The 23,306-nt window shown below is 39.9% G+C and overlaps 1 protein-coding gene across 6 annotated transcripts in view; it reads right to left on the bottom strand.

Moving 5' to 3' along the window:
- The window catches only part of TRIM24 (tripartite motif containing 24), a 93,604-nt gene extending 73,703 nt beyond the window's left edge, over nt 1-19,901 (bottom strand). For 3 of the 6 annotated variants that reach the window (XM_066262383.1, XM_066262385.1, XM_066262386.1), the window contains exon 1: nt 19,245-19,901. In XM_066262383.1, coding sequence (XP_066118480.1) covers nt 19,245-19,611 — 367 coding nt within the window. In that variant the 5' untranslated portion in view covers nt 19,612-19,901. The remainder of the gene's footprint in view (nt 1-19,244) is intronic. The other 3 variants (XM_066262382.1, XM_066262384.1, XM_066262387.1) reach the window with 1 other exon arrangement.
- Between the last annotated feature and the right edge of the window lie 3,405 nt (nt 19,902-23,306).

The following is a 23,306-nucleotide window of genomic DNA, read 5'->3' as shown; positions in this document are numbered from 1 at the left end:
GGGGAGAGGACTGAGATTAACAGTAGCAAAGGACAATGAAGTACAGAAACACTCATAAGATAGGGTACTACAATGAATATGGTAGGTACCCTTTTCATTACTTAATGATAACCACCCTTGAAAAAACCACCATAGAAGCACATGACTTAAAAAAGGTAGCAACAGAGGAAAGAAGTATGGAATACAAACAAAGGAAAACAAATGATAGAAAAACAAAAGAGAAGAATCAAACAAGATACAAAACTCACAGAAAGCAATTTATAAAATGGCAATAGGGAACCCACAAGTGTCAATAATTACACTAAATGTAAAGGGATTAAACTCACCAATAAAAGACACAGAGTAGCAGAATGATTTAAAAAAGAAAATCCAACTGTATGCTACCTACAAGAAACACATCTAAGCAACAAGGATAAAAACAAATTCAAAGCGAAAGGCTGGAAAACAATACTCCAAGCAAAAACATCCAAAAAAAAAAAGCAGGTGTAGCAATATTCATATCTAATAATGCTGACTACAACACAGAAAAAGTACTCAGAGACAAAAATGGTCATTTCATAATGATTTAGGGGACACTGAATCAAGAAGACATAACAATCCTTAATATATATGCACCAAACCAAGGAGCACCAAAATATATAAGACAGCTTCCTATTGACCTAAAAACAAAAACTGACAAAAATACAATCATACTTGGAGACCTCAATACACTGCTGATGGCTCTAGATCATTCATCCAAACAGAAAATCAATAAAGATATACTGGCTTTAAACGAAACACTAGAGCACCTGGATATGATAGACATCTACAGGACACCTCATCCCAAAGCAACAGAGTATACATTTTTCTCTAGTGTACATGGAACATTCTCAAGAATTGACCATATGTTGGGCCACAAAAATAACATCAGCAAATTCAGAAAAATAGAAATTGTACCAAGCATATTTTCTGATCATAAAGCCTTGAAACTAGAATTCAACTGCAAAAAAGAGGGGAAAAAAACCCACAAAAATGTGAAAACTAAACAACATACTTTTAAAAAATGAATGGGTCAAAGAAGAAATAAGCGCAGAGATAAAAAGATATATACAGACAAATGAAAATGACAATATGACATATCAGAATCTATGGGATGCAGCAAAAGCAGTGATAAGAGGGAAGTTCATATCACTTCAGCCCTATATGAACAAACAAGAGAGAGCCCAAGTGAACCACTTAACTTCACACCTTAAGGAACTAGTAGAAAAAGAACAACGACAACCCAAAACCAGCCTAAGAAAGGAAATAATAAAAATCAGAGCAGAAATAAACGAAATAGATAACAGAAAAACTATAGAAAAAATTAATAAAACAAGGAGCTGGTTCTTTGAAAAGATTAACAAAATTGACAAACCCTTGGCAAGACTCACCAAGGGAAAAAAAAAAGGACTCATATAAACAAAATCCAAAATGAAAGAGGAGAAATCACCAAGACATCATAGATATACAAAGAATTATTGTAGAATACTACAAAAAATTATATGCCACCAAATTTAACAATCTAGAAGAAATGGATTAATTCCTAGGACAAAACAACCTTCGTAGACTGAGTCATGAAGAGGCAGAAAGCCTAAACAGACCAATTAGCAGGGAGGAAATAGAAAAAACTATTAAAAACCTCCCCAAAAATAGAAGTCCAGGCCTAGACAGTTATACTAGTGAATTCTATCAAACATTCAAAGAAGACTTGGTTCCTATTCTACTCAAAGTCTTCCAAAAAATTGAAGAAGAAGCTATACTTCCAAACACATTTTATAAGGCCAACATAACCGTCATACCGAAACCTGGCAAGGACGGCACATAAAAAAGAAAACTACAGACCAATATCTCTAATGAATACAGATGCTAAAATACTAAACAAAATACTGGCAAATCGAATACAACAACATATTAAAAAAATAATACATCATGATCAAGTGGGATTCATCCCAGAATCTCAAGGATGGTTCAACATACGTAGAACGGTTAATGTAATACACCATATCAAGAAAACAAAGAACAAAAACCGCATGATCTTATCAATAGATGCAGAAAAGGCATTGATAAAATACAACACAACTTTATCTTTAAGACACTCAACAAAATGGGTATAGAAGGAAAATGTCTCAACATGATTAAGGCCATATATGATAAACCATCAGCCAACATCATATTAAATGGCATAAAACTGAGGAGTTTCTCCCTTAAATCAGGAACAAGACAGGGTTGTCCACTTTCTCCACTCTTATTTAACGTGGTGCTAGAAGTTCTAGCCAGAGCAATCAGACAAGAGAAAGAAATAAAAGGCATCCGTATCGGAAAAGAAGAAGTAAAGGTATCACTTTTTTGCAGATGATATGATCCTATACATCGAAAACCCCAAAGACTCCACAAAAAGATTACTAGAAACAATAAAAGAATACAGTAAGGTCAAAGGATACAAAATTAATATACAAAAGTCCATAGCCTTTCTATATGCCAACAATGAAACATTAGAAAACGAATTCAAAAAATAATCCCCTTCACGATTGCAACAACAAAAAATACCTAGGAATAAACATAACAAAGAATGTAAAGGACCTATATAACGAAAACTACAAAGCATTGTTAAGGGAAATCAAAAAAGATACAATAAGATGGAAAAATATTCCTTGTTCTTGGATAGGAAGAATAAATGTAATCAAAATGGCTATATTACCCAAAGCAATTTATAAATTAATGCAATTCCCATCAAAATTCCTATGACATTTTTTAAAGAAATGGAACAAAAAATCATCAGATTTATATGGAACTATAAAAACCCCCGAATAGCCAAAGCAATCCTAAGGAAAAAGAATGAAGCTGAGAGCATTACAATAACTGACTTCAAACTATATTATAGGGCCATGACAATCAAAACAGCACGGTATTGGCAGAAAAATAGACACTCAGACCAATGGAACAGAATAGAAAACCCAGAAATAAAACTACATATTTATGGTCAAACAATTTTCGATAAGGAGGCCAACAACACACAGTGGAGAAAAGAAAGCCTCTTCAACAAATGGTGCTGGGAAAACTGGAAAGCCACATGCAAAAGAATGAAACTCGACTACAGCTTGTCCCCTTGTACTAAAATTAATTCAAAATGGATCAAAGACCGAAATATAAGACCTGAAACAATAAAGTACATAGAAGACGACATAGGTACTAAACTCATGAACCTTGGTTTTAAAGAGCATTTTATGAATTTGACTCCAAAGGCAAGAGAAGTGAAGGCAAAGATAAATGAATGGGACTACATCAGAATAAGAAGTTTTTGCTCAGCAAGAGAAACTGACAACAAAATAAACAGACAACCAACTAAACGGGAAATGATATTTTCAAACAACAGCTCAGATAAGGGCCTAATATCCAAAATATACAAAGAACTCATAAAACTCAACAACAAACAAACTAACAATCCAATAAAAAAATGGGAAGAGGAAGAGGACATGAACAGACACTTCTCCCAGGAAGAAATACAAATGGCCAACAGATATATGAAAAGATGCTCATCTTCATTAGTTATTAGAGAAATGCAAATCAAAACTACGAGATACCACCTCACATCTGTTAGATTAGCTATTATCAACAAGACAGGTGTTGAGAGGCTGTGGAGAAAAAGGAACCTTCACTCACTGCTGGTGGGAATGTAAACTGGCACAACTATTATGAAAGCCAGTACAATGGTTTCTCAAAACATTAAGAATAGAGCTACCATATAACCCAGCATTCCTTCTACTGCAGTGGTTCCCAAACCCTGGGCCACGGGCCAGTACCAGTCCATGGGCCATTTGGTACCGGTCCGCAGAAAAAGAATAAATAACTTATATTATTTCCATTTTGTTTATACTTAAGTCTGAACGATGTTTTATTTTTTAAAAAAATGACCAGATTCCCTCTGTTACATCCGTCTAAGACTCACTCTTGACGCTTGTCTCGGTCTTGTGATACGCTGCCGCTAAAATTAAACCCTTAAACTAGCAAAATGAGTGAAAAACAAAATTCCACTGAAAGTTGTTTTGCGAATTGGAATAGGGCCAGTGAGACAGAAGAGGAACCTACGACCTCGAAGAAAAAGAAGGCTTCATTTAACAGACAATACTAGGAGTTCTACTTGAAGTATGGATTTATTGCAACTGGTGATTCTTAAGCACCAAGGCCACTTTGTATTATATGCTCATTAAATTTTACTGTCTTGTTACAATGGTTATCTATAGGATCCATTAGAAGGAAAAAACATTTCAACACACTAAGACTACAATAGTGATAAATGTTTCGCCTATCTAACAAAAATATTCCTAAACATTCTAGGATTTACAACCTATCCCTGACACCACAATAATTTGGCAAGGCTGGAGTAGGGAGTTTTAAACCTAAGTAAGTTCTGAGGTAGTTTAAGATGAGAGAAGCTAAATGAAGTTACTTTTGCTAAAAGCCTTTAAATGACCTATTTGCTAAAAAAAACCTTTTTCTATATTTCACATGCACCCCCCATGTTCATCGCATCATTTAGTAGTCAAGACATGGAAACAACCGAAGTGTCCCTCAACAGAGGATTGGATAAAGAAAATGTGATACACACACACACACACACACACACAATGGAATACTACTCATCCATAAGAAATGATGATATATTGCCATTCACAACATGGACCGACTTTGAGAACAATTATGCTAAGTAAGAACATTATGCTAAGGATAAATACATCAGAAAAAGCTAAGAACTATATGATTTCACACACAGGTAGGATATAAAAATAGACTCATGAACACAGACAAAAGTGAAGTGGTTACCAGGGGAAGGGGGGTCAAGGGGAGTAAAGAGGGACAAATATATGGTGACAGAAATGATACGACTTTTGGTGATAGGCACACAACACAATCAACAGTTTAAATCCTATAGAGATGTTTGCCTGAAACCTATGTATCCTTATTGACCAATGTCTCCCCATTAAATCTAATTTCTAAATTAAAAAAAAAAACCCAGATTAGGGATAAATCAATAATCATGCCTGAAGATTTTAACATTCATCTCTATAACTGATAGAACAACAAAAAAACCCCAGTAAGAATACAGTGGTACCTTGAGATATGAATTGAATTCATTCTGTAACCGAGCTTGTAAATCAGTCAACTCGTATATCAAACTGCCAATACTGGATCCATGCGCCAAAGCACCAACTAGCGGCAGCTTCCCAAATCACGACTCATATCTCAGAATTTCGCTCAGACTCAAACAAAAATACGGACCAAGTCACAGCTCATATCTTAAAAAATTTGTATGTTGGTCTGTTCGTATCTTAAGGTACCACCATTGTATAGATTTTACAACACTATCAACCAACTTGTCCTAATTGACATTTACAGAATATTGCGCCCAATCAATACAGAATTTAAATTCTTTTCCAAAGCATGTGCAACATTCAGCAAGGTAGATGATTTGCTAGGACAGAAAATGTCAATAAACTTCAAAAGATTTGAATCTTACATAGTAGTTTTTTTTTTTACTATAATGGAACAAGCTATTCAGAAACTATATACCTTTAAATGAACACACTTCTAAACAATCCATAGGTCATGTGGGGGGTGTGGGGGGGGACACAAGAGAAATTTTTGAATATTTTAATGGAACAGTAATGAAAAAAAAACCCCACAAAATTTGAGGTAGGTTAGAGGGAAAAAAATCCCTATACTTTAAAGCAAAAACAAATAATAAATAGAACAAAGCCAAAAATTAGTTGATAAGTCCTTTTTAATAGTGACCCAAAAAAGGAAAAACTATGAATTACAAATAGGAATAGAGGGAATATCATTCATCTTCTGAAAACCTTAAAAGGACAGGACTGCTATGAACTAATTTATGCCACTAAATGTCCCAATCAGATGAAACTGACAATTTTCTTCAATTTACCAAAATAGAATTTGACAAGAAATAAGAAATCTGAACAGCCTTGTATCTATTAGAGACATTAAATTCCTAATCAAAAATCTTGCCATAAAGAAAACTCATTTTAAAAAAAAAGAGAAGAGCCTGACCAGGCGGTGGAGCAGTGGATAGAGCGTTGGACTGGGATGCGGAGGTCCCAGGTTCGAGACCCCGAGGTCAACAGCTTGAGCGAGGGCTCATCTGGTTTGAGCAAAAGCTCACCAGCTTGAGCCCAACGTCCCTGGCTCGAGCAAGGGGTTACTCGGTCTGCTAAAGGCCATCGGTCAAGGCCATAAATAAAAAAAAAAAAAGAGAGAGAGAAAGAGAAGAAAAGGGATAACAGAGGAAGGAAGGAAGGAAAGAAGGAAGGAAGGAAGGAGGGAGGGAGGGAGGGAGGGAGGGGAAAGACAGAAAGAAAGAAAAGAACTCCATTCCCAGATGCATTCATTGGTGAATTCTGTCAAATATTTAAGAAAAAATATTAATTTTACAAACACTTTCAGAAAACAGAGATAAAGGGACTATCTCATCAAATTTTGAGGCCAATATTATAAGAAAACTGTATCACTACTATTTCTCATGAACACTAAAAAATTCTTAAAATATTTGCAAATCAAATTCAGACATATGAAAAGAATAACCAAGTAGGGGTATAACCCAAGAGTGCATGATTGGTTTAACATCTGGAAATCAATGTAATTCACTATATTAAAGGATAAAATGAAAAATCAAATGATCACTTTTATAAATACTGTACAGAAAAAAAATTTCACCAAATTCACCATCCATTTATGATAAAAACCCTCAGCACACTAGGAATAGAAGAAAACATTTTTAAAGTTAATTTACTGGGATGACACTGGTTAATACAGTGTATCCGTAAAGTCATGGTGCACTTTTGACCGGTCACAGGAAAGCAACAAAAGACAATAGAAATGTGAAATCTGCACCAAATAAAAGGAAAACCCTCCCAGTTTCTGTAGGGTAATGTGGCAGCCTGTGCGCCTGTGCAGATGATGACATAACACCGTCTATACAGCGGAGCAGCCCACGGCCATTCCAGTCGAGATGTGGACGGTACAGAGGAAAGTTCAGTGTGTTCTGTGGCTCGCTAAATTCGAATCTGTGACCAAAGTGCAACATGAATTATCGGCACGTTTATAACAAAGCGCCACCACATAGGAATAACATTACTCGGTGGGATAAGCAGTTGAAGGAAACCAGCAGTTTGGTGGAGAAACCCCGTTTTGGTAGGCCATCAGTCAGTGACGAGTCCGACCCCTGCTTTTTACACAGGGGGCCAGTTCACTGTCCCTCAGACCGTTGGAGGGCCGGACTATAAAAAAAACTATGAAAAAATCCCTATGCACATATCTTATTTTAAAGTAAAAAACCAAAATGGGAACAAATACAATATTTAAAATAAAAAACAAGTAAATTTAAATCAACAATCTGACCAGTATTTCAATGGGAACTATGCTCCTCTCACTGACCACCAATGAAAGAGGTGCCCCTTCCGGAAGAGCGGCGAGGGCCAGATAAATGGCCTCAGGGGGCCGCATGTGGCCATCTGGCCATAGTTTGGGGACCCCTACTGTAGAGGCTATACAGGATAGCTATTTAAGGAGCCCTAAAAAATCTGTGTGTGAGCCCACATCGAACTGCACTATGAATAGGTATGAAACTGGGAGAGCTTTCCTTTTATTTGGTGCAGATTTCACATTTCTATCGTCTTTTGTTGCTTTCCTGTGACTGGTCAAAAGTGCACCATGACTTTACAAACACACTGTATAATTACAAAGGACTGAAACTTCTTTTGATAATGGGCATCTATAAAAAACTAACAGCTAACATATTAATAGTAAACAAATGAATGTTTTCCTAAGATAACAAATGAGGCAATTAATATTCTCTCTCATTTAATACTGAAATTAAACTATTCAATATTGTACTGGATAGTCTAAGTCAGGGGTTCCCAAACTTTTTACATAGGAGGCCAGTTCACTGTCCCTCAGACCGTTGAAGGGCTGCCACATACAGTGCTCCTCTCACTGACCACCACTGAAAGAGTTGCTCCTTCCAGAAGTGCGGGGGAGGAGGGGGGGCGGAGCCGGATAAATGGCCTCAGGGTGCCACATGTGGCCCGCAGGCCGTTGTTTGGGGACCCCTCGTTTGGGGACCCCTCGTCTAGATAGTGCAACAATGGGAAAGAATGACAATTACAAAGAATGGCAAGAAAGAAGTGTAACTACCTGTATAGGCAACATAATGGTCTAAAAAAACAACTAGGTTTAATAATTGAATTTAGTAAGATAATGACATACAATTAATACACAACTCAACTGTATTCAATATACTAGCAACTAACAATTGGAAATTTAAAAACACCACTTACTATATCTTTGAACAACATCAAAAATATTTTAGAATAAACTTCTCAAAAATTGAACAATACCACTACAATTAAAGTGTGCTGAGAAATTAACAACCTAAATAAGTGGGAGATAAAACATGTTCATAGATGGGAATAGTCAATGTTATTAAGATCATCCTCCCCAAACTGGTTCCAGATTCAATGCAATTCCAATCAAAATCACACAGGTTTTTGTGTATAAGCTGACAAGCTGATTCTCAAATTTATAAAGAAATGCAAATGACTTTAAAGAGCCAAAACAATATTGAAAAAGAACAAAACTGTCCAATTTCAAATTTTGCTTAAAACACTAGAATAAATGTATAGACAGTACTGAACGGATAGATTAATAAAAAATAGAGTACAGAAACTGAACTATACATGTATGTTCAACTGATTTTCCTCAAAAATGGCACAGTAATATAATGGGAAAGAACTTGTTTCAATAAATAGTGCTTCCATATATGATTAAAGACATGAACCTCAAATACAGTTGATTATAACTTATCTCATACAAAAAGTACTTAAAAATAGACTATACCTTTAAGTATAGAAGCTTAACAATGACAATACAGAAAGAAAAAATAGGAGAAAATCTTAGCAAACTTGGGTTGGGCATAGAATTTTAAGAAGACAAAAATTACTAACCATTAAAAAAAAAACCTGATAAACCACATATCAACATTTAAAACTTCAGCTCTATAAAACATCATTTAAAAAAGTGAACAAGAATGCTAAAGATGTGGGGGAAAAATACTTGAGATTTGTGCCTAACAGGACCAATATGCAAAATATAAAGAATTTTTACTTTTCAACTATAAGGAAAACTGGCCCTTGCTGGGTATCCCAGTGGTTAGTGTCATCCCCATATACTAAGGTTGTGGGTTCAATTCCTGGTCAGAACACATGCAAGAATCAACCAATGAATGCATAAATAAGTGGAACAACAAATAGATGTTTCTCTCTCCATTCCTCTCTTTCTAAAATCAATAAAAATAATAAGGCAAACTACCTAATTTTTAATATCTGCAAAAGACTTAAACTGAAATTTTAACAAAAGAGATACTATATACAAATGGCTAATAAGCATAGGAAATGATGCTCCTCATTAGTCATCAGAGAAATAAAAATTAAAACCATGATATACTCCTTCACTCAAACTAGAAGGTCAATGGTAAATAATAAATTACCCAAATTTGTGAGGATGTGAACCAACTAGAACTCTCATACGCCTGACCAGGCGGTGGCGCAGTGGATAGTGTCGGACTGGGATGCGGAGGACCCAGGTTCAAGACCCCGAGCTCGCCAGCTTGAGCGTGGGCTCATCTGGTTTGAGAAAGCTCACAGGCTTGGACCCAAGGTTGCTGGCTTGAGCAAGGGGTTACTCGGTCTGTTGAAGGCCCACGGTCAAGGCACATATGAGAAAGCAATCAATGAACAACTAAGATGTCACAACGAAAAACTGATGAATGATGCTTCTCATCTCTCTCCGTTCCTGTCTGTCCCTATCTATCCCTCTGTCTGACTCTCTCTGTCTCTGTAAAAAAAACAAAACTCTCATACACTGCTGGAGGGAATGCAGCAAAATGGTACAACCAGGGTAACATACATTTATGATGCAAACAAGAAATTCCAATTCTAAATTTTACCCAAGGAAATAAAAACATACCCACATAAAGACCTGTCTACAAATACTTATAAAAATTTTATTCATGCCTGGCCTGTGGTGGCACAGCAGATAGGGGGTTGACCTGAAACACTAAGGTTGCTGGTTCAAAACCCTGGGCTTGCCTGGTCAAGGTACATGCAACAAGCAAGCAATGAACTAAAGTGATATTTCTTGATCCCCTCACTCTCTCCCCAGTTTCTGTAACATATACATATACATATATATATATATATATATATAAAACTTAATTTTTATTTATTTTTTAAATGCTATTTTAATGTTTGCTTTATTGATTTTAGAGAGAGAAAGATGGGAACATCAATCTGTTCCTGTATGTGCCCTGACCAGGGGCTGAACTGACAATCTCTCTGCACTTCAGGATTATGCTCTAAACCGGTGTTTCCCAACATGGGGCCCACGCCCCACAGGGGGGCAATTCTATAGTTAAGGGGGGCAATTTGAAAATGGACTCGACACGACTTGAACTCTTTCGCCCCGGGCCATTTAAATGCAATGCTAGATATCGGTGCCAAATTTAACAAAAAATGCAATTCTTAAATAATTGCGGTAAATAATTATTAAGTATAATTTCGTTTGACGAGACCAAAATATCAACTGGGTGATTGGCATCCTCAAGTAAACTTCGTCCTGGGTTCACCGCGGAGCGTGCCGTCTGCCACGGGGAACCCTGGACGTTTTAAAAACTCGCTAAACAACGCAGTTATTCTCACCTAATTGGCCCATCGCAACTTCTGTAGTGTTTCACATCATTCAGTTGGTGTTAATTTGAAATAAGTGTCAGTCAAAACTGTTGTAAAAGCTCGGTGATTTAATAAATATACATATATATTGTATAGATATAATTGGCAAGTATTTGATTTTATTTTTATCAATATTAAACTCTTTATTAAGTACTTCTTGCATCGGGGCTAGAAAGCACTAATATTTTATAAATATTATTGGGGCTATAATAGTGCATGCACGATAATTTTAATTTTAGAAGCATAACTTTCCAGAAAATTTTGTCAAGTGGAAAAATATAGATACCTTTTGATTTGCGGTGGTAGTGTAGTAAATGTGTTATATACATTTAAATAAATATGAATTTTTAGTATACGTTTACTCTATGTCACATTGAATATATTTTAACACATATTTTAATATTAGTTTTTAATTGATCTTATTTTTATTTCCTATAGCCCATAGTAAAATGAGTGGTGCAAGCAAGAAAAAAACTCGTCAATATTCGGAGTAATATTTAAAATTTGGGTTCATACCCGCTGTTCACGATGAGCGGATTCCTTTTTGTCTTTTATGCCTGCAATGCTTGACCAACGAATCAATGAAACAAGGTCGTCTTGAGGCGCATTTGAAGGTGAAACATAGTGCTCATATTAATTCAGATTTGAGTTACTTTAAATCTTTTGGAAAAAGAACATTAAAGTCTTTATTGACTGCTCATACTTCAACTAATAATCGTGTTCTTGAGGCTAGTTATCAAATTTCTTTATTCATCGCTAAAACTGGAGAAAATCACACTATAGGAGAGAATTTAATAAAACCGTCAATATCAGCATTTCTTAAAACGGTTCTTTTTTTTTTTTTTTTTTTTTCCCCCTGAAGCTGGAAACGGGGAGAGACAGTCAGACAGACTCCCGCATGCGCCCGACCGGGATCCACCCGGCACGCCCACCAGGGGCGATGCTCTGCCCACCAGGAGGCGATGCTCTGCCCCTGGGGGGGGGGGTCGCTCTGCCGAGACCAGAGCCACTCCAGCGCCTGGGGCAGAGGCCAAGGAGCCATCCCCAGCGCCCGGGCCATCTTTGCTCCAATGGAGCCTTGGCTGCAGGAGGGGAAGAGAGAGAGAGGAAGGAGGGGAGGGGGTGGAGAAGCAAATGGGCGCTTCTCCTATGTGCCCTGGCCAGGAATCAAACCCGGGTTCCCCGCACGCCAGGCCGACGCTCTACCGCTGAGCCAACCGGCCAGGGCCAAAACGGTTCTTGAAAAAGATGACAAAGATGTAAAAGCTATGCCACTCAGTAACAATTCTGTTAGCAGAAGAATAGACGAAATGAGTGAGGATATTGAAAAACAACATATTGAAAAGCTGAAAACAAGAAAATTCTCCTTGCAAATGGATGAATCAACTTTGAGAGACAGTGAGGCAGTATTGATAACTTATGTAAGATATATTGATAAAAGACATTTTGCTGAAGAAATGTTGTTCTGTAAAAGATTAGAAAGCACCACTACCTCCAAAGATATATATAATAAGCTAAAAAACTACCTAGATGTCAATGATATACCAATGAAAAATATAACATCTTGTGCTGCAGATGGTGCTCCCAATATGATGGGCAAGAAAAATGGCTGCTTAAAATTGATGAAAGATGCGAATCCAGAAATGATTCTTGTGCATTGTGTTATTCATAGGGAAAACTTGGTAGCTAAAAACATCTCGCCTGTTCTGAATGAAGTATTACATACAGTAATAAAGTGTGTTCATGCTATTAAAGGTAGTGCCAAATGTGAGCGTCTTTTCAAGCTATTTTATGAAGAACAAAATGAAGACCATGTGAGACTTTTACTTCATACTAAAGTAAGATGGCTATCTAAAGGAAACTGTTTGAAAAGATTTATGGAACTGTTTGATACTCTTAGTGATTTTTTAAGTGACAAACCTGAAATGAAGTATCTGTTAACAATAGATGGTAAAGCATTTGTGAGTTATTTAGCCGATATCTTTGAAAAACTAAATATATTAAATAAGCAACTTCAAGGAACAAATAAAACTCTTGTCGATGCAAAAGCAAAGATATTTGGTTTCATTACCAATATTGAGTTATGTCAGAAACATATTAACAACAAAAACTTTAAACAGTTTCATTGGCTCCAAAAATGTGAAGTAACTGATACCGCTTTACTTGTTATTGTCAATCATTTGAATATTCTATCGGCTGATTTAAAAGAAAGATTTTCTGATTTAAAACAAATTGATTTCCCAACATGGATGATGCAGCCAATGTTAGTGGATTTGTCTGATATATCAAATATGCAGTATCAAGAAGAACTCGCAGAATTGCAAAATGATGAGTCAGTTAAAGCTTTATTTAATATCAAAGGAGTGATGGCATGGCTTTGTGAGGAAACAGAAATCAAATACCCAAATTCAACCAAATGTGCAAGAAAACTATTGCTACCGTTTCCATCTTCATTTTTAGCTGAATGTGGATTTAGTGCTGTAAATGATTTACTGGTAAAAAAAAGAAATCGGCTGGATATAACACAACGTGGAGACTTGAGACTAAAGCTAACCAAATTGGAACCTAATATAAAATCTCTGTGCAGCAAGCATCAAGGGAGCGCAAGGATCACACTAAATTAAAATAATAAATTAATATAGAAAAATCTGTATTAAAATTATTTGGAATTTAAATTTCTGTTTTTCAGTATATGTTTTGAAATTTTACTTACTGTGTTTTGTTAACAATTTCATAGTGATTTCTTCCTAGAACCTATCATTTATGTTTATTAAGTGAACAAATCAATTTTTTAATGTTAAAAATTATGTATGTTACATGGGGGGGACATAAAAATTTTAGAAAGGTTAAGGTGGGGCATGGCACAAAAAAGGTTGGGAAACACTGCTCTAAACCAACTGAGCTATCCAGCCAAGGCAATAAATCAATCTTTCTTTAAAAAGGAAAATTTCATTCATAGTAGCCTAAAACTGAAAACAATAGTAATTTCCATCAACAGGTGAACACTGTATATAGAACTGTTGTGTATAAAACAGATATAGACAGTATGAATCAACTTTAAATACTATTAATCCTTTGTCATTATATTTTGTACTCAAAATGAATTTATACTTTTTGCTAAGAACCAAAAGAAATCAGCTTCCAGAATTGAGCGTTATGTATACATTCACACTCCTGGACAAATAATGTGGCTCCTTTCAAACATTTTTGAGCATTTGTAAATTATACTTCTTTCTTACAAGTTAGTTTTTTAAAAAAAGATAAAAGCATTATAGTGATTTTAATATTTAAAAATGAGTTAGGGCTTGACCAGGCGGTGGAGCAGTGGACAGAGCATCGATCTGGGATGTGGAGGACCCAGGTTTGAAACCCCAAAGTTGCTGGCTTGAGTGTAGGGTTGCCGGCTTGAGCAAGGGGTCACTCACTCTGCTGTAGACACCCCCCCACCCTCGTCAAGGCACATATGAGAAAGCAATCAATAAACAACTAAGATGCCGCAATGAAGAATTGATGCTTCTTATCTTTCTCCCTTCCTGTCAGTCCCTGTCTGTCCCTCTCTCTGACTCTCTCTGTCCCTCCCCCAAAAAAGAGGAAGAATTTATTTTCTATAAATTCATTTAGGATAAAATAAGGAGCACCAAAAAGTTTAATGGCAAGGGGAACTAGATATGATACTGTTGAGAATTACTACTCTACACCTGAATTTTGGTCTTAAGTTTTCCAAAAGAACCCTCTTATAATTAACTAACTGTATTTTGAGCTAAGAAAACACTAGGTTTCATATTATACTCTAGAATTCTAAAACTATGCCAAATTGGGCTCTCTGGGTTGAGGGACCTAGAAATATAAATTTTAACAAGTATACCAGGTGATTCTAGTACAGCTAAAAAACGGAAAATTCCAATCTAAAAGTTAAGAATATAAATGGAACATGTTATATGGCCTCAAACTTTTTGTTTGGCCTACACAATAGACTTTTGTAGGTGTGTTATTTTCTTTCAATTACCTGCCAATATCTAATACTAGAGAAATTTTACACAAAATCAAGATTTCACACTTCTCTTTAAAGAAAAAAAAAAAACACAAAACCCAGAAAGAAAGGTCCTTCAAAACTGGACCTGCACTATCACATGACAATCTATCTGCTGGAGCTCAGTAGAATTTGCCACCTTTCATTCCCCACCATTTCCCTATTACTATAATACCAGGCTCATAGCTCTCCATCCCAATTAACCTGCTTAGCCCCTATAGGTATGGTATGTGTAGTTTCATCCAGGACAGATGTACTCACAAGTTCATTAAGAGAATGAAGAACAGGTGATCAAAGGAATCCTAATGTGTCTAAACTGTTGATTCAGCTAGTATTAAAGTAAGTTTGCAAGGAGAGAGGAAGAAAACACTACAGTCAAGAAGGCCCAGGATATTTTTAATTCATTGAAGATAACCCTCTTTTTAGAGGTATATACTTCTAAAGTAACATTAAAGCCTTTTCTTTCTCAGTATAAAAACAAAAACATTGATCTTCCATTGTAAATGCTTTCCTTAAACTTTTGCTTACAAACTCAAAGATAAAAAATAATCCCTGCCCAGGCACAAGAATCAATCAACGAATCTTTATTATATGTGGCTTAAGTGTCTGTTTGTCGCCGATAGCTTATTAGTTGCTTGCGTAACTGTACTAGCCAATGGGGTGAAGTTGCCATGGCTGAACGCAAATTGAGCGGGTCAGGGGGAAGGTGAACATTTGTTTGCATTGACAATCATCTGCTTTTGAAACAATTTAAGGCTGAACGCAAATTGAGCGTGTCAGGGGGAAGGTGAACATTTGTTTGCATTGGCAATCATCTGTTTTACATAAAAATTACGTCTTAATGTAATTTCTTTTAAGAATGCCTCCTAGAAAATACAGCACTGAAGAGGAGAGAAAAGGAGCTAAAGCTGCACAAAAACGGCTTTCTCGACAAAAAGAAACCACTGAGCAGAGAAAGACAAGGCTTGCTTCAGTCGCAGAGCAAATGTGTCTTTCTCGGCAAAATGAGACTGATGAGCATAGAGAAAGAAGGCTTGCCTCAGATGCAAGACAAAAAAGCCTGTCTCGACAAAATAAGTCCCTTGAACAAAAGCAGGAGAGAAATGCAAAAAAACGACAGAGTAATGCTGACCGAAACGCAAAAAGGATTAAAACAGTTTCAAACAGAGAAATTTTAATTTTTGAGCATTCCTCTGGTGACATGAATATTAAATGGGAACACTGTCAGTCCTTAAACTTCAAGTGAGAAACTAATCAATTTGACCGTGGCAAGAAAGAATTTTCTCAAAGTTGGCATTTTTTTACCTGAGCCTGCATTTGGAAACAGTCAACTTTATGTTGCCTGTTCAAGAGTTCGTGAAAAAACGGACGTAAAATTAAAAATAATTGATGGTCCTCTGCAAGGCGAGCTTAAAAATGATGGAAAGAGCCTGACCTGTGGTGGTGCAGTGGATAAAGCGTCAACCTGGAAATGCTGAGGTCGCCGGTTCAAAACCCTGGTCAAGGCACATATGGGAGTTGATGTTTCCAGCTCCTCTCTCTCTCTATCTCTCTCTCTCTCCCCCCCCTCTAAAATGAATAAATAAAATAAAAATTTAAAAAAAAAAATGATGGAAAGATCTACACAAGAAATGTTGTGTACAAAGAGATCTTTGACATGTGAATTAACATTTTATTATTTAAATCACCTTTATTTATTGAGCTAGCGGTGGCTCTTAAGAAATGTACCGCCAGTGGTTTCCTTCATTGCACTCTACTTTAAGCAATTAGGCAAGTAGAAGGGGGAAACCCCGTGGGGCACTAAGCAAAGGGGTGTCCTCGCCGCCTGCCCTGGGTAATTCAGTTTGAATTAGCAGACACCTTTGCACAAATCATTTTAATTACAATTTATAATATCTAGAACAGAGGTCATTTCGTATGACCGCTGGGCTTTCTAGTGCATAAATAAGTGGAACAACTAATCAATGATTTTCTCTCTCTCCCCCTTCTCTAAAATCAATAAATAAAAATTTAATGTGTCCGGGCCCTGGCCAGTTGGCTCAGTGGTAGAGCATCGGCCTGGTGTGCAGAGGTCCCGGGTTTGATTCTTGGCCAGGGCACACAGGAGAGGCGCCCATCTGCTTCTCCACCCCTCCCCCTCTCCTTCCTCTCTGTCTCTCTCTTCCCCTCCCACAGCCAAGGCTCCATTGGAGCAAAGATGACCCAGGTGCTGGGGATGGCTTTGTGGCCTCTGCCTCAGGAGCTAGAATGGCTCTGGTTGCAACAGAGAGACCCCCCCATGGGCAGAGCATCGCCCCCTGGTGGGCGTGCCCGGTGGATCCCAGTCAGGTGCATGCGGGAGTCTGTCTGACTGCCTCCCCACTTCCAGCTTCAGAAAAATGCAAAAAAAAAAAAAACTTAATGTGTCCTGTAGTCTCTTCCTTTCAAATGACTCACCAGACCACCATTCATTATTATAAGAGAATAACGTTGTTATAATTATTTGAGCCTAGATACCAACTTCATTTACTAATTACGGTATTCAAGAAAGATAGAGATAAATAGTTGGAGATTGGAATTACAAAACATTTTGAGAAATCTGAATGACAAACTTGTCTCAGAATTGAAAATCAGAGCTTTTATTACGCATGTTTTCATTCATTCTGGTCAGAATGTCATGGCCATGCAAACAATACATCTTAATTCTACAATTATGCAAAATTCAGATCCTAATTGGCTACTAACCTGTTTAACCACTTAATATAAATAAAAGAAACTTTAAAATGTGTCAAAATAAATTAAGAACTAAGATTTAAGTTTCACCAGTTCTAACTTTCCAACAGGTGGGCCACATCTGCGCAAATTAGTGTGAAGAATCTGAGATTTACTCTACTTAACAAGCTAATAAAATAGTTTACCATGGATGTGAGGAAAAGACAGGAGACTCCCGTCTCAGGCAGAGGGTAGTTTATTATTTACAATAATAACATAAGCCAAAGCACACCCATTTGTAGTCCCAGTTCCCATCAACAAGGAGAAGAGGGCCAGTTGACACCTGCACAGGCCAAATGGGCTGTGTGTCACATGAGAAGAAACCTAGTTAGGGACTTAGGGAACCCTAATTTTTCATGATGAGCAATAAATATGCCTGCCTTTAACTCTAGGAGACATTTACCTTTATTATATATAATATGCATGCCTACTCTTTGCTCTGATGGAAGACACTTTCTTCTAAGGATGTTCCTTATACAAACATCCTTTAAACATAGAAACAAAGGCAATCATTCCGCGGGCAGAACCTGCAGAAAAAGAGGGATCTACGGAAAATTGTCTCCCTCAACCAGATACTGTTGCTAACATGTAATTAAATGAGGATTCTAACACCACAGTCTCTCTATAAAACATTAATTTCATACACCCCTTGACCTCGCTCAATTATTTAATTAGCATAGCTCAAATTAAATCAACTAGTTCTTCTAAAGTGAATTCCCACGCAAAGCAAAAAATCGTATACACGTGTTTTATATATTAAATAAAAATAAATCTCCTTCCAGTTACTTTGTATGTTTTAAAGCTGCTCAAATATTTGCAATATTAAAACCTAAAAGCTTCTAGCATTTCACTAGAAATAATTACTGTGCTTACTTTAACTAACTTTAAGTGTTTCAAACTTGTTAACGTTAGCAATGGAAACTACCTGTCAAAAGTCTCATTATACAGTAACAAACACCATAAAGAGAACCGTAACGTCAACATTTCCAGCTGGTGCCTACAAAATACAAGAAAACTCGGCACCCCAGACCACTTTGTTCCATTCCTCTTTCCCCCTTGCCGTCTCAAAACAAAACCTTCGAAAGAAAAAGGCAACAAAACACCGTCTCTTGGTTCCTTTGTCCACAGCCGAGAGAAGTGAACTGGGCTCTCATTACGGTACCGAACCCGAAACAGGCAAGACAGAAAATAGACCTCTGATCAGAAATCATCAAACCAAGTCCCCATCACTTCATCCCCTCCAGCACACACACTCACACACACACAAGCACAAAAACTCGTGGGCACCGACGAGCTGATTAAGATCATATGCACCTGGACAAAGCTTTGGGGGAGGCAGAGGGTGGCCGTTAACTAGAGGCAGTTGGCAAAGAACCCGAGATACAGACAACAGCGGACTCCCGACAGATTTTTTCAAAAGTACGGGCCGCCTGACCCCGGAGGAGACAGCCGAGGGACAGAATCTGCGGCAGCAGCGCGGCCAAGTCCACAGCGCCCGGGGAAGTTGCTCGCGGGGCGCGCGGGCCCTCCATGTCACCGCCGCCGACACATACCCTCCGCTTCGCCCCTCCCCCGCCGCGCACCCCGGCGGCGGCGACATGACAGCGGGTCCTCCGCCCGCCCCCGGCGGCCCCGCACCCGCCTCTCACCTTGGGTGGCGAACGGCGAGGAGCCGCCGACCGGCGAGCCGGGGCCCGGCGGCGGCGGCGGCGGCGTGTCGGCCGAGCCCAGCATGGGCGCGGGCAGCATGAGGTAGCGCTGCGGCGCCGGCAGGCAGCGCTGGCAGAAGGAGTGCAGGCAGGGCAGCAGCTTGGGCGCCCGGCTCTGGATGTTCTGGTGGCACACGGCGCAAGTGTCCAACAGGTTGAGCCGGGCCGCCTCGCCGCCGCGCTCCGAGTCGGGGCCCTGCCGACTCTCGGCCTCGTTCTCCCCGCTCGGCGCCGCCGAGGAGCCTCCGGCCGCCGCCGCCGACACCGCCGCGGCTGCCGTCGCCGCCTTCTCCACAGCCACCTCCATTGTCCTGCCCCCGCCGCTGCCGCCGTCGCCGGGGAAGGGGGAGCGCTGTCTCCTCCCGCCGCCGCCGCCCCCGACGACCTCCGCCTCCTCCTCCTCCTCCCAGGCCGCTCCGGTGACCCGCGGGAGAAGGAGGGCGGGGGAAGCCTCCTAGACACCGGGGATCCGCCTCCCGGGTGGCGCGGCCGGAAAAAGGGGATCTGTCAGCGGGGACCGTTCCTCGCACCAGGGAGGCTGCGCTCCGCCCGCCTCGCCAATCGCCTCGGTGTTTCCCGAGTCCGCCCAGCCCAGCCGAGCCACCCCGCTTTTCTCTCGGGCCAGGGGCCCAACCCGGTCCCGCCCCAGCACCCGCCCCCGCGCGCTCTCCCCGAAACTGATACAACGGCTGGGAGCGCACCGCCCAATAGCCGCCGCGCCTGGCCAGGGGGCGGGGCCTGCCGGAGCCCGCGAGGCTCTGATGGCCACGGCGGGAGGCTGAGAGGTGGGAGGGCGCTTGCACAGCCCCGCCCCTCAGAATTACTAGAACCGCGGTCTGATTGGCCTTTTGTGTGCCTGTGGCTCCCCTAAAGGATTAAGGGTTCATTTGTCAACCACCAACCGCCTATTCGATATGCCAGTCTTGGCTCCTCCTATAGGGCGGAGCTCCACCGTGTCTCTGCGTTAATTAAGCGGCTGATTTCAAAACTACTTTTACTACTGGAGACAGAGTCCTGTAGGAGGAATGAGTATGGTGAGAGGGTCGAGGGATAACAAAGTGAAGAGTGAAGAGCAAAGAAAGAAAGAATTTTAAAATGGAGTGTTGTAAAGTAACCATGCCTCACTTCTGCTGGTTTACGTAGAGACACCAAGTCCAGATGAATTTTGAAGGGTTTTATTAAAAGGAGGAGATTTATTAATATGCCGGCTGCATATGACTAACATGGAGCATATCTGACCCAAATCGTGCAGCACCAAATGTATCTCAGAGGCTGGTTATATACCCTTTGACCACATACAGTTTGCGGGGGCATGACAGCATGACAATCATTAAGCTGTTGCTTAAATAAGTTTGTAAATATTATATATATATATATATATATATATATATATATATATATATATATATATATATATAGTTCTCTTATAATTTGCATTGGGTGAGGGGGACAGGCAGAGTACTTATAGCCTAAGGCTTAGTTTTAAGACTAAGCCTTTCCCACCCTTTTAATACTAAGATCTTTTTGAGAGACAAGATGGCGCTGGAGTAGGCGGACGTACCAACAAATACCTCCCAGAACCAAAGTGGATTACAAACTAATTTTATGAACTATCATCTGGAAAAGCCAACTTTGGTCTAAACTAAGAGGACTCTTAAACCAAGGAACGCTGAAGAAGCCACACAGAGACTGGTAGGAAAAGCGAAAACGGGGAAACGCGGAGAGAGCTGCCCAGCTCCCTGGAGCGAATGGCAGCAGGGAGCAGGCAGCACTTTCACGTGGCAGAAAGTGAGTTTAGCAGAGGGGGAAGGGTCCTGAGCCCCAGGAACAAAGCCCCAGCCTGGAGCCACAGAGCCCAGAAGAGGTGTAAGGACAGTATTTAGCTGGAAAAAGGTCGGGATACTGTTTTTGAGAAAGAGTCTGATTTCTCAGACCCAGGATCCTTCTTAAAGGGTCCGCGCAGAACATCTCTCTCATAACCACCCACCCGGGGCTCCTGGGGACGGGGGGAAAGAGGAGAGGACCAGAGTAACAGGAATAGAGTATAATCTAAGAGGCACAGGGAGAAGCATTTTGGGAGATAGCCACCCTAACCCCTGGGATGAGTCACTTCCCAAAGCTGAAGTGAATATTTCCCCCAGAAACAGCAATACCAGCAAAGGGAAGCAGGAGAACAGCCAAACAAGCTCCCCCCGGCACTCAGAGCAGAGTCGCATAGAAGGAGGGAGCTTTGGGGTCTACAGTAGTGAGTCTTAGGGTCCAAGCTGCAATGCCCCCACCCACACGGCTGAGGGCGCGCCGGAGGGCAGGCGGCAGCGGGAGACAAAAGCATGGTTCTGCTGGCAGGGGCGGAAACCAGCTGGTCACCACTCGGCTCAGGTGTGAGCTCAATCTTGCCTGGCTGGGGAGAAGGGGGCGTGCAAAAGCGGTCAGGTCAGCTGCCGGTAGCCTGTAATCCAGCCTGCGGGGGAAAAGGGCGGGAACCCCGGAAAGGGTGGAGACCAGCCCCTGAGCAAGGGCAGAGGAGGACAGCCTTGCCCCACCCGTGCAACCCAGGCTTGCGGTCTGACTTGGTAGCCTGCTCCTCCCGTGGGGGTGGAGCCAAAAGCCCAGAAGAGGCGGAGTTTCGCTACTGAGTTGAGCTTGGGAACGCAGTCCTGCCCGGCGGTAGAGCCAAGGCTAGCAGCCGTTCCTTGAGTGGGCTCCTTCTGCAAGGGCAGGGTGAAAGCCCGGAAACAGGCGGAGACCCGCAGCTGAGCAAAGGTGCTCGCCAGTGCCCTTAGGATGGAACATAACATCACACACGGGGGCAGGGCAAAGGCAAAGGCCACCAACCCTTGTGCACCCGAGCACGTGATCACAGCCACTCCCGTGAAGAGAAAATGCAGAGGCAGAGAATACAACACAATTAAACCAAGAGAAATCCCCAGAAAAGGACCTAAGTGAATCAGATATAACCAAATTACCAGATGCAGAGTTTAAAATAACGATTGTTAGGATGCTCAAAGATATCAGAACAACCATAGATGGCCATTATGAAAACCTAAATAAAGAGATAACAAATATAAAAAAGGACATTGAAATAATAAAAAAGAATCAGGCAGAAATGACAAATACAATATCTGAAATAAAGAATACAATGGAAGGAATTAAAAGCAGGATGGATGAAGCAGAGAATCAAATCAGTGAGTTAGAGGACACAATAAATAAAGGCATGAAAGCAGAGCAGAAAAAAGAAAAGAGACTTAAAAAGTCTGAGGAAACTCTAAGAGAGCTCTGTGACAACATGAAGAGAAATAACATCCGCATCATAGGGGTTCCTGAAGAAGAAGAGAAAGAACAAGGGATAGAGACTTTGTTCAAACATATTATAGCGGAAAACTTCCCCTAATTAAGGCAGGAAAAGATCACACATGTTCAGGAAGCACAGAGAACTCCATTAAGGAGAAACCCAAAGAAACCAATACCAAGACACATCATAATTAAAATACCAAAGCTAAATGATAAAGAGAAAATATTAAAAGCTGCTAGAGAAAAAAAGACTATCACCTACAAAGGAGCCCCCATAAGGATGACTTCTGACTTCTCAACAGAAACACTTGAGGCCAGAAGGGAATGGCAAGAAATATTCAAAGTAATGCAGAACAAGAACCTACAACCAAGACTACTTTATCCAGCAAGGCTATCATTTAAAATTGAAGGAGAAATAAAAAGCTTTACAGACAAGAAAAAAAAAACTCAAGGAATTCACTGCAACCAAACCAAGGCTGCAAGAAATGCTAAGGGACCTTTGTAAACAGATCAAAGGAAAAAAAGAATATAGCAAAAGAGGAATACAGTTTCAAAGAAAAAAAAAAAAGGCAATAAACAATTACATATCAGTAATAACCTTAAATGTTAATGGATTAAATGATCCAATCAAGAGACATGGGGTAGCTGCGTGGATAAGAAAACAGGACCCATACATATGCTGTATACAAGAGACACACCCTAAATCAAAAG

The sequence above is a fragment of the Saccopteryx bilineata genome, chromosome 2 (genome assembly GCF_036850765.1).
Source record: "Saccopteryx bilineata isolate mSacBil1 chromosome 2, mSacBil1_pri_phased_curated, whole genome shotgun sequence".
In the NCBI taxonomy this organism is placed as follows: domain Eukaryota; kingdom Metazoa; phylum Chordata; class Mammalia; order Chiroptera; family Emballonuridae; genus Saccopteryx; species Saccopteryx bilineata.
The sequence above is the reverse complement of the archived record's forward strand: the minus strand, read 5'-3'. Positions and strand labels throughout refer to the sequence as shown.